Genomic DNA, 11,577 nt, shown 5'->3' on the forward strand with positions numbered 1-11,577 from the left:
TCCAAAGCAATGAACTCACCCAACAAGCCCTGCGGCGCTCTTCATCTGCCAACTCCTTCAAGCCGGGGAAGGTGCCATGAGCTTCTGATATGGACCTGTCAGGTGATGAGCTCACGCCGGCTCAATGCCCACGCACCTTGACAGTGGTTCCCGCCCCCTTTTTCCCTGAGGTGCACGACGAGATATCAAAGTCTCGTGGAACGCGTCACTCTCGAGCCGAGTGCACAATCCGGGATCCTCCCTCTCGTCTTCTTTGGACGGCGCTGACCGAGTGGGGTATGTTAAACTGCCGCTGCTCGGAGTGAGCATGACCCGCCAAAACAGCCGTGGCCAAGGCGTCGTCATGGCTCGAAGAATCAGAGGCCTCAACCTGACAGGAACAGCAGGCCGGCACTGGAAACAAAGCCAGGTTCCTAACGCTGTCTCTCTGAGGATAGAATCTAGCAACCAGAACCACAGACGAGCCACAGAAGAAGTTTGCTCGCTCCCCTGTGTATTCACCACGCGTATTTCACTATGCAGTGCAATCAAGTAAAAAATCCCAAATTTACCTCAACATCAGAGCGATTTTCCTCCTCTTCTCACTTTCATGTGGTATTAAAGGTGTCATTTGACAGTTCTAAAAAGAACATTATTTTGTGTATTTGGTTTACTGCAATGTGTTTACGCAGTTTTACGTTTAAAAAGTAATTATTTTACACTTACCGTACATTATTGTTTCTCCTCTATGCCCCGCCTTTCTGAAACGCGACGAATTTTACAAAGCTCATCGTTCTGAAAAGCGTGGTGTGCTCTGATTTGCCAGCGATTCGGTGCATTGATTGGCCCGAATAACTTATGCGCAAGACGGAAATGTCACACACTTTACTATTTTGGAACACCAGCTCCCAAAGCAATAATGACAGGTGATAATGTCCGTAACTACAGCTATCAATTCGAGCCCGAATCTGATCCGGAAATACCGATGACCAAGCTGATCGGTCAACTTTGCCAGTGGGACTGGACCAGAACGTATCAGACTGGTAAGGTTTTATTTCATTGTGGACATAATTACTGATTATAATGACATGTACTGTCTTTTTACACGCCACGCTACGGGGGGAAAACACTATGTAAACATAAAACCATGTCTGCATTTCTGATTGTAGAAATAACAAACAAGTGCTACTCTGCTTAAAACTCGCGTTTGAATAGTCAGTAGTAAATTCTTAAAACATGAAAACATACTTCCAGGCTGTGTGAGTCAGAAGTGCCAGAATGTACTTGCAAAGATGGAATTGCCCCACTTTTTAGAATCAGCCTTTGTGCACAGCTGGCCTTGGAGCAACTCTCACAGGTTCTGGAAACAATCCTCCGAAAAATGCGCAGCACACAGTCGAATATTTTGGTTGTGCTGTTCAGGAACAGTGTTGTAAATCAAGCTTAACCACTGTTTTCTAATTGTGTCCTCTTTTGGAAGGCCAAACAAAGTAGTTTGGCTTTCGCAACAAAAAACACAGCGTCTCCATAACATGACGGAGCCGGCGGCAACAATAATACAGCGAGAATAAAAGTTACGCCTTTTGCGTATACATTTGGGCGGTGTTTTGAAACTCTGCCCCCACATACTGACGTAGATTTGTGGGGGTGTGTTTGAACTAAGCATTTTATGAAGGTGTGGCTGAGCCTTAACTTTTATAAAGATTATCTCTTTGGGTTTGAGACTTTGAGCTTTGTAACTCTTCAGATCTTATACATGCACAAACAGCTACATAGCACACTAAAGAAAAAGGAAAACAAGAAATTCCATCATACGACCCCTTTAAACTTCCTGCTCCTCAGCAGCGAGTCACAATTCAGCTGAAACAATTAACAAAAGCATGGCAGGTGCTGCCAGGGGTATCAGAGTGGGTTATGAGATCAGTAAAAACACACGCTTCAGTTCTTTCACAGACTGCCCCGTTTCAATGGTGTGTTAATGTCCACTGTACGGGAGCAGAATGCCTCAGTTCTGCAAGAGGAAAAACACAACCTTCACGTAAAATGTGCTATAGAGACAGTGCCCCTAGCAGATATGTTCTGGTGCCAAAGACGGCAGAATCGCAAGGACCATCTTGAATTGTCACTTGCTAGATCAGCCCACTTCTACATCATCATAAAAGTTTTTTGCACGTTTTTAAGTTTTGTCCGTTTAAACAATCAACCAATTTTTAACCATTCAGATTCAAGCACAAGACGACGTGAAAGAGTTTTTTCACAGTTTGATGTTTTCTAGGCACAGACACACAGACTCATAGTTCCCTGTGTGCACGCCAAAACAGCTCATGATGACTTTTTTGTAATCTAAATAAAAATTATGTGTGTCGTCTAGTGCTTCAATGGAAAAATACACACAACAAAAGTGTCAAAAAATGCCTGTCTTGGCGACTGTTCAAGCAAACACAGTTGGTTATGTCTTAAAGTAACACTATGTAGTTTTTCAACCTTCATAATATATTTCCAAGACCCTTGTGATGGTACATCGACTTACAATAGGTTGAATGACACGTCTGCCATTGCCTGACTATGTAACTTCGGGTTTCGGGTAGTAACCGGAGCACAAAAAGAACTACAAAATTCGACTGCTATACGGCATACATAGTTTCTTCTTCGTTTGTGCTGTCTTTCATGAAATCATTGTATATTTACAATCTGCATTCCAAAGCCGGTGCTGGATAAACATCGAGCGTGCGTGTGCGACAGTAGGCTGCGGTAGACTAAATTATTTACGACAACGGTAATGGACAATTCCGCTTCCAACCTGTAGGGCGACCGCAGAGGAAAAGTTCCTTGGTGTTGCTTTGACTAAACGAAAACAGAGGAGAAAGATAATGCATGTGCAACAGTATTGGATCCATGCCTTAGGTCTTAAAGTGACAGCAGCCTAAAATTCATGCTGCCGTCTGTGCCATTAATGTTAATCAAACAACAAAAGACGAAGAGAAAATCACTCACTGATCTTGACTGAGCATATTTTGTAGCTTTAACAAAGGATTAATTTATATTAAATTTTTACAGTGAGCAGTGCTATTTTATATTTGATTATTCAATTTCTGTAGGCTTTATTCTGAATAACTCACTGTTTATGTAATTTGTATCTTTGTTCTGTTGTATTTATTTGAGCTGTTGACTGTAATTTGTTTATTTGTCATCTAATTTTATTACTGAAGACTCAGTAGGTCAGTAGCTCAGAGGTGGCTTATTTATTAGAATACAATGTTACATGGGTCAAAACATATATTTTTTTTTTATATTTATGTGTGTGTATATATATAGGGACAACGTGTAACTCACATGAGGTCAGAGCAATAGTAAATGACAACTATCAAATCCCAATGGACATACTCAAGTCCTATCCTTCATTTTTTTATATACCATATTTAAATTTACTATCATTAGAAATATAATATATCATACAAAAATAAATCATACTTTTATCTGAGTTGCATTTCAGTGTTTTTTTATCAAAAAGAGCCAAATTGCACCAGAATAATTTTGCATAAATACGATCAAAGAATGGACAATGATTTTTCATAACCTTGCCGTCACCTGTTTTAGAGGATAATTCCATTGATTTTAATCCTATTGGTAATTTAAAAAAAAAATTTAAATTGTCTTGTGGTTTGACTTTTCAGTGTTTTCTGTACAATTGTACATTTTAATGTCTTTTCAAATAACAAATTATATTACAGTGGTATTGATTTGACTAATTGATTTACATGTCAAAGTAACTAATAACCAGAGGACTACAAGTTAAATATATAAGACTAGTTAAGAGAGAAGTCCTTTCACCTGTAAAACTAGTGCGAGTCGTATGCCATGCCCATAAGAAATGAAATGTTTGAAAACAAATTGTTAGAACAGTGTTTTCCTGGAACCAACTCTTTTAGGGTGATAGCATCAAACTGGAATGCTAAAACATACATTAAACACTGGGGGAAAAAATATTTTAGCTTTTCATTCTTACAAACCCACTGCAGTTCCCTCACAAACCTCAGTTTAGGAAAACCTGCAGCACAGAGACCACTGAGATTGGCATCTTTAAATTAAATCTGTCAACCAAACAACTAAAATGAATCAGACTTCCCAAATCTTAAAAAGACAGGAAGTCAGCAGGAAATCCAAGAATCAAAGTTATGCGAATTTGGCTTACTCATGTTTTAAATCTGATTTGGTCCCAGTGTGAGGAAGTCACTCACTCTTCCTGTGACTCAGCACTTCCTTTAACTCATCTCAGGAGATGTCAGAAAATGACATCAGATTGCAACTCGTCTTGATATTCATCCTTAAAAGGACTGTCTTATCTTTCTATCAAAGAACAGATCTACATCTCTAGAGAAATTAATTAACACTTTCCATAGTGTTCGGCCCACTATGACAGTAATCTATATTAAAGTACAAATACATCAAGAATCAATAAATGGAATGAAAAAATAATCACTTCAGTAAGATCAGCTTTTATTTAAAAAAAAAAGTAAAACACTGTAGTGTTTTCAATCCTTTAGCAGTGGTTTTCAATCCTGGTCCTGGGTTCCCACCGCTCTGCACATTTGTCTCTCTTATCTGACACACTCAATAACACTCATGGAACTCTCACCTAATAATCTGATGATCTGAATCAGGTGTGTTATAAAAGAGAAACACACAAACGTGCAAACCGGTGGGCCCCAGGATTGAAAACCACTGATACAGAAATCCATATGTTCTCAAGAGCGGGGTTGGGTATATTTACAATCAATAAGTTATTTACAACACGAGAGCGCGAGAGACAACATGACTTTGAATGTTGTGATGTGTACATCACAGGGCGTTGTACTCCACACACTTTGAGGGATCTGTCGGGAAATGTTTCTGACAGATAGTCATTAATCTTTTCAGCCCCTGAAAAGATGAAAAGAAAAAAGACGATCACTGACCTGATAAACAACACAACTACTATGTAATATAACACTCCTATTCACACTGTCATTTCATACCTGAATGTATTTCCTTTGGGTCTCGTCATTGAGCACATGAGCAACGTGTTTGGAGAAGATCTTCTCACGTCCAGTACGAGCGTGGATGCCCACCATGGTCACACCGATGGGCCAAGGAGCGTTTCCTATAGCCATCTGCAGATAAGCATCATTTGCCTGCACGTACACAGCGTGTTAGTTGGGTTTCTTCACAAAAAACTGAAACTGAAATTCAAACTATTGAGATTAGTAAGACAAACCTTAACATACTCCCTCTCCAGCATAAACTTTATGATGTCTGTAATGGACTCCTTAATGTCTCCTGGTAAATTCTACATATAGAAGACACAATGAGTTAAACAAAAGGCTTGTGAATCTGTATCTAATAATACGTTGCATGTAGAACAGCGTACCTTCTTTCGTAGTTTTCTAAAAAGAGGCTCCAGATAAGATTCGGTCTGTTTTTGGGTGGCACTGGCGAGCTTGCCCTGGACACTGCGCTTCACATGGTCCTCTCGGCTGTTCAGATCTTTAGCCCACACGCCCAGCAAGAACTACAACAAAATATATGCATATACAGGCACACAAGATAAAATGATTATACGCTTAAATTATGCATCAGATGATTAATTAAATCATTAAACGATTAATCGACAATTGAATGTTGTTGATAATTTAGGGTTTCACACGGATCCGTGAAAATGACTAAAAACGCAGAATTCTGCATGCCAGGCCAGTAGTTGGCGATGTTGGAGGAAAATGTATCAATGTCTTTAAGCCGTGCAAAGGAATGCGTGATTTTTTTTTCCCAAACCACTTCAGTGGAAATCTCGCCCTGCAGCCGATTCTAAAGTTTTCATTGGTCATTTCAATCACTGTACTGATTGCCTACACCAAACACTGATCCCTAAACCTACCCGTCACTGTAACCTAAACCAATGAAATCGGCTGCAGGGCGGGATTTCCGCTGAAGTGGTTTTGGAAAAATAAATCACGCCAAAGGAATAGAGAGCCTAAGTCCGCTTCCGTCTCATGGGACCTTATTTTGGCAAAAATATGTATGGTAGTCAATGGCGAGAGACAACTTATCTTTTTATTCCGTCTGAACTGTGCCCTGAATTACACATATGATGTTTGTCAATTTAAAAGATGATTATGAAAGTCAAGAACGTCACAGTTTGTCATAAAACAGAAGAGTAACATTTAGTTTTATGTGAAAATCGCTCAATGAACTACATCTCTCGTCTCGCACTGTCACCATGTACGTCACCAAGCTCGTGTGTGTGCAGTCTGGTACAAAACACACAGGCATGACGGCGTAACGTTACAATTATAATGTAGACTATAGAAAAAATGACAGACATTAGCTTTAGTAAAGTTAGCTTCATTCATTGAGAGGAAAGGTATGACGTCACGTGCGTGCCTTTTGGGTTTGTAGTCTTTGTAATTACGTATTTTCACAGTCTTATACCTCAACAGTTTTACATCAAACTGCGACTTTCTTGACTTTAAAATGTATCTTTTAAATTGACAAACATCATGTGTGTAATTCAGGGCACAATTAAAACGGGATCCAAATATTTGTTGTCTCTCGCCATTGACTACCATACAATATTTTTCCGAAATAAGGTCCCATGGTGGTCCACCGAAAGGGGAGGGACTTGGACTCTCTATAGGTAGGTTAGCTGTTTATTTTGAAACAACCTTTTTTCAAAAATATATTGAAAATAGAATCTGTATTATTTGAAAAACAATACACCAGAATTTACATTCACTGTCTCAATCATAAACAATTTTGGATAAAATAAAATCCAATGCTTGATACAAGAATGCACAGTATCTTTAATGAACGTTCTTTGCATTTTACAGTAAAGTCTGTGTGACTGAAAATAAAATAAAGCAAATAACGCTAATTTTACATTTATTACTGAGGCAGTATGAATAAAGGATAATATGTCTGACTGGCAAACGAACAGCAGACAGAAAGCAGATTGTTAATAAGTAAAAGTATGCTTTTTCGTATTCTCCAAATTCTCCGTAATATCTACAATATCCAGTTCATTTAGGAAGAAAATGACACTTAGAATGTCTTGAGGTGTGATTAGCACAGAATAAGCAGACAAACTGATTCCAGGAGAATGTCATCACGTGATTGGACGCAGGCACATACATACATACACATCAACACAACATTCAGTCAGCGCATGGAGTTTGTGTGTCTGAGCAGGGTGGTGAAAAGTTCATCCTAAAATTCAGGTTAAACATTTTTAATGTTTGACAAATTTGTGTCAACTGACATCCTTAATTTAAATGATTTAAACACTCACCCCCCCAAAAATGTAAAACCACAGTAAATTAAAAAATACATACCCTCAGTACTTTATTTATGACGTCCATGTCTCGAACATCATTACCAGTGCCAAGAGATGCTCCCAGATCCTGTTTTATACAGATTATTAGACATGAATATAGCATCAGACATGAGGCAAATCTTATATTATACAATTACTGAAATCATAAAAGCATTAGTATCCAGACAGCCAGTTATCATATAGATTAGTTCAGGGTTTCCCAAAAAAATGTATCACTCAAACCCCTTAGTTGAAGTTTACTCTGATACTTTAGGTTAACATTTCAATAATTTAACAACACATTTGCATGACGGTGAACCGGTGTCCTGTTCAAAGTTGCTGTTAGTTATAAAGCAAAAGAATAGAATAAACTTGACAAACTATACATCAATAAAAAGGTCTCAAAGTCTCAAGCTTATATTTTTGTTCTCTGTTTTACAGTAAAAAATATTTTAGGCACAATCATTTAATTGAGCTTGAATAAACAGCGTCCTTCAGGGTGCAAAAGTGTGGACATTTGAAGAAATATTGATGGATTCTCATGTTTATTTTTCATTTCTTTCGAGAGGAGTATTATTGGGAACTCTACTTGTTTTTGCAGTTATGGAGAACATTCGATTTCAGATGTAAGACTATAGTGCCACCTAGCGGGAACATGATTAAAATACTCCTAATCAGACATTTTCTGATTTTCTTTCTACCGATTCTGGAATTGACCTGCTATATGGATGATGATGAAGTTAGCGTTGTGGATTCTATGTGTGTGTGTGGGTTTACCTCCAGCTCCTCAATGGTGGTATTTTCTTCATGCACTTTGAGGTCGTGTTGTGTGTCCAGTAAAACTGAACCTTCTGCTCCACCCACAATCTCATTCAGATACTGCTGATCGATCTTATCCATGGCAGCCTTCAGATCGTTCCTCAAACCCTAAACACAGAGACAAGGTAATCCATGAGAAGTATGTCAATGAGTATTCAGCATGAGTCAATGTGGTTTCCTGGTAAACAAACAAACACTGCACACGACAAGAGTGTCAGGATGGCGAGAGGAAAGTTGGATCTTACCTTGTTTACTTCTGGTGCTAGAATTTCAATTTTGCGGAGTCTCTGGAAAGCATCGTAATCGGATTCGCCAAATAGACGGACCGGCTCGCCTCGTTCCCTCAGACGTCTGACCGCCTACACGCGGCCCGAAGATTGATTACTCATTCAAGAAAACAAGCACAGTATACGAGTAACATTCGGTGAGCTCTGATTGGCTGACCCACCTCCTGTCGAGAGAGCGTCATTGGCAGTTTCTCCTCCGTGAGCTCTAGTTCTAACACAGGATTGGCTGATGTAGATGGAGGCTCCTCATCCTCAGTCTTGTCCAGCTTTAAAAAAAAAATACAACATATAGAGAGAGAGAGAGAGAGACAAGAAAATGGTCTCTTTTTTCAATTTATTTATGGTTACATCCAGGGGAGTCCACTGCAAAGCATATAAATGTAAGATTGAGAAAGGCAGCTTGCAAAATAATAATAAATAAACAACAAAAAGGAAAAACTATCCTGGCCAGATTTTCGAGTAAAAAGGCCAAAAACAGATACTTCTCCATATAATCATGCAGGTATGTATTTTTAAAATTTGATTAAATCTTCTGGTAATCTTGTAGAAGTATGAGTGCACATAATTCTCCCAAGATGCAATGGGTGAACAGCAAGGAATCTGACACTGAAGCTGTATTTCTTGACACTGATTTGAATTTAACACACCATGCATGCAGTGCACTGCTAAATCAAAACCGAATAGGGAAGTAAAAAAAAAAAAGAGCATTGCACAAATGAAAGAGCAGGCGAGACATCTAGAATTTAAGCAACTTGTGATTTGCTCCGGGCTAGGCACCTCTGTCACATGATTTTACTGTGGTCATTATGCAGGCTGGGCTAAAAATTCGGTAGTGCTGCCTTCAGCTTTGTGCAACACTGGGAGCAAAGGCAATTAAACACAAATGTTCTTCAGTCATGCCGAAACCGAAACCCGATCAAACATCTCTCTGGCAGCATGCATTCTGTCTGCCTGAGCCCTACCTGTCTCACAGGCTGCTCATTAGAAACCTAAACTCACAGAACACACACACAAACAGCAGGAAAGACAATATGAGAAGATACACAGCAGACAGAAGACACTGCTGCTGAAGGAGAAAACTAGAGAGAAAGAGCGAATGCACAAGTATGGGAAGACACATTTTAAATAGGACCGTTCATTTATTTTAAATCTACAGGCAAGTGAGCGACCCCTCTATGTCGCAGGGTTTTTTTTATTTAAGTAAAACTATTAAAAACTTTTTGTTAATTGAAATAAAGCTTAAATACAATAAAATATAAATATTAGTTGAAAAACAATCTAAACAAACATGAGAAATGTTGCCTTGGCAATACACTGAAATAAGTTAAAGCAATTAAATTAATTATTGGAAAACTAAAATTAACATGAAAATGATCATTCTAAAAATAAAAGCAAATTAAAAATTAATAAAACAATACAATTAAAATAACACTTTAAAATTAGGGTCTGCTAAAACAGTAAAAATATAACAAGTAGGCTAATCAGATTAAACTAAATAAATAAATGTACTAAAATAAATGTAAACCATATTAAAATAATTAATAAAGTTGGTTTAAATAATACATCTTAACAGTACAGAACTACACTGAGTAAAACACATAATAAGGTAACAATGTAAACTAAATATTTTACATTCTAAAAGTATTCATTTTTCACTGTATAAATTGGGTCTTTATAGATGAAAGCGTTTTTTTAAATTGCCTTATAGCTGTCTTTTAAATGTTAGGATGATGATCATATTTGGGGTCCATGGCAGCTAAAAGACAGAAAGTCTGTTATAGAGATATTATCAGGACGGATAACGTTACAAATACAATGTAGTTAAATGTGTTTACAACGTAGACCCTAAAGGGACCTTTGCAAAAATAAAAATATACAGATTTTCACGTGCTCACGAGAAACGTATCCCGTGCGCACGAGAAAGTTTCTCATGAGCACGTGAAAGTCTGTATATTTTTATTTTTGCAAAGGTCCCTTTAAGGTCTCCGTAGTTTTCGACCAGCTGTTCAACCACTTGAATAAAATGGAAGTAATTGAATGTATGACTCATAATGTATTTAAAATTATTAACCATTTGTATTACTACACATAGAACCAAAAATCATGTTTACAGTTAAACCATGGTAACCACAAATTAACCATGGTTTTACTACACAACCCATAGTTTAAGCATGGTATTTGTAGTAAACCTGGCTGTTGTTATACAAATGGTAAAAAATCCGACAAAACACATGGTTACTACACTTTTACTACAATAAAACATGGTTAATTTTCGTAAGTTGTCTATATTCACAGCTAAAGTGCGTAAGTTACCTTGTATCCACATCTCTTATAATATTCTTCCTCTTCCTTTCGCGCGAGATCAGCCCTTTTGAAGTATTTCTTTGAGTCCTGGAGAAACAGAGTACATCATTACACAAACCCACATATCTGCACACAACTACAAAAACATTAAAAACAGAGCTGTAAAAAACACAACTGTGTAAGTTAAAGGGTAGAACTATAGAACGTTCTAGAACAGTCGATACTCACGTCTATGAGATCTTTGTCCTCTATAAGCTTTCTTTTCCTCAAGATCTCTGCTTTGAGGATGTCCATAACTCAACAAAATTACAAAAATACTTAAGATTGTATGACCAAATATGTCACTGTATCACATAAACATTCAACGGGAAGCAGTTTACACTCCTGATCACTGCTTCCGTTCGTGTAGACTGTTGGAGATCAATCTGAGTCATTACTGCCATCTAGTGGATAAATACGAGACAATAAATACGAGAGTTTGATCGGTGCTTGGAATCACAGAGTTCATGTGATCGCAAGATAAAATACAAGCAAGAACACAGTTTGTATATATTTTGTATCTTTTTTAAAACCTTCTGAATATAATCTATGGAGAAGTAGACTTCTTCACTTAATATATTAAACATATCTACCTCGCATTTGTATAGCCTAGTAGTAGGACTTTATCAGTTGCAATGAGACATTGATCCAGAGCATTTTCTAATTGTACACTTAATGTTGTGTGTGTGTGTGTGTGTGTGTGTGTGTGTGTGTGTGTGTGTGTGTGTGTGTGTGTGTGTGTGTGTGTGTGTGTGTGTGTGTGTGTGTGTGTGTGTGTGTGTGTGTGTGTGTTACTTGTTGCTC

The 11,577-nt window shown here is 37.9% G+C and overlaps 1 protein-coding gene across 2 annotated transcripts; it reads right to left on the reverse strand.

Annotated features, from left to right (window-relative positions):
• Positions 1-4,485: 4,485 nt before the first annotated feature.
• Positions 4,486-11,161, reverse strand: prpf18 (PRP18 pre-mRNA processing factor 18 homolog (yeast)). Of its 2 annotated transcripts, XM_077193685.1 has the most exons (11): positions 10,963-11,161; positions 10,744-10,821; positions 9,393-9,419; positions 8,592-8,696; positions 8,389-8,502; positions 8,102-8,251; positions 7,344-7,412; positions 5,387-5,527; positions 5,234-5,305; positions 4,995-5,150; positions 4,486-4,899 (listed from the first exon to the last, which is right to left on the reverse strand). In XM_077193685.1, the coding sequence occupies exons 1-11, from the start codon at positions 11,026-11,028 to the stop codon at positions 4,819-4,821; spliced, it is 1,059 nt and encodes a 352-aa protein (XP_077049800.1). In that variant the 5' UTR covers positions 11,029-11,161; the 3' UTR covers positions 4,486-4,818. The 2 variants fall into 2 exon arrangements, with proteins under 2 accessions (XP_077049800.1, XP_077049801.1); XM_077193686.1 differs by lacking the exon at positions 9,393-9,419.
• Positions 11,162-11,577: the final 416 nt, after the last annotated feature.

Source organism: Siphateles boraxobius, unplaced genomic scaffold, assembly GCF_051911475.1.
Source record: "Siphateles boraxobius isolate OS27281-9 unplaced genomic scaffold, OSU_SipBor_1 31, whole genome shotgun sequence".
Taxonomy (NCBI): Eukaryota; Metazoa; Chordata; class Actinopteri; order Cypriniformes; family Leuciscidae; genus Siphateles; species Siphateles boraxobius.

What these genes read in the sequence shown, in the direction of transcription:
- prpf18 (XM_077193685.1), bottom strand. Translation starts at nt 11,028, where the DNA reads ATGGACATCCTCAAAGCAGAGATCTTGAGGAAAAGAAAGCTTATAGAG. An exon ending in ATAAGAGATGTGGATACAAG is followed by an intron (nt 9,420 to 10,743) that starts GTAACTTACGCA and finishes CTGTGAGTTTAG; the next exon opens with GTTTCTAATGAGCAGCCTGT. An exon ending in TTAGAAAACTACGAAAGAAG is followed by an intron (nt 5,306 to 5,386) that starts GTACGCTGTTCT and finishes TTCTATATGTAG; the next exon opens with AATTTACCAGGAGACATTAA.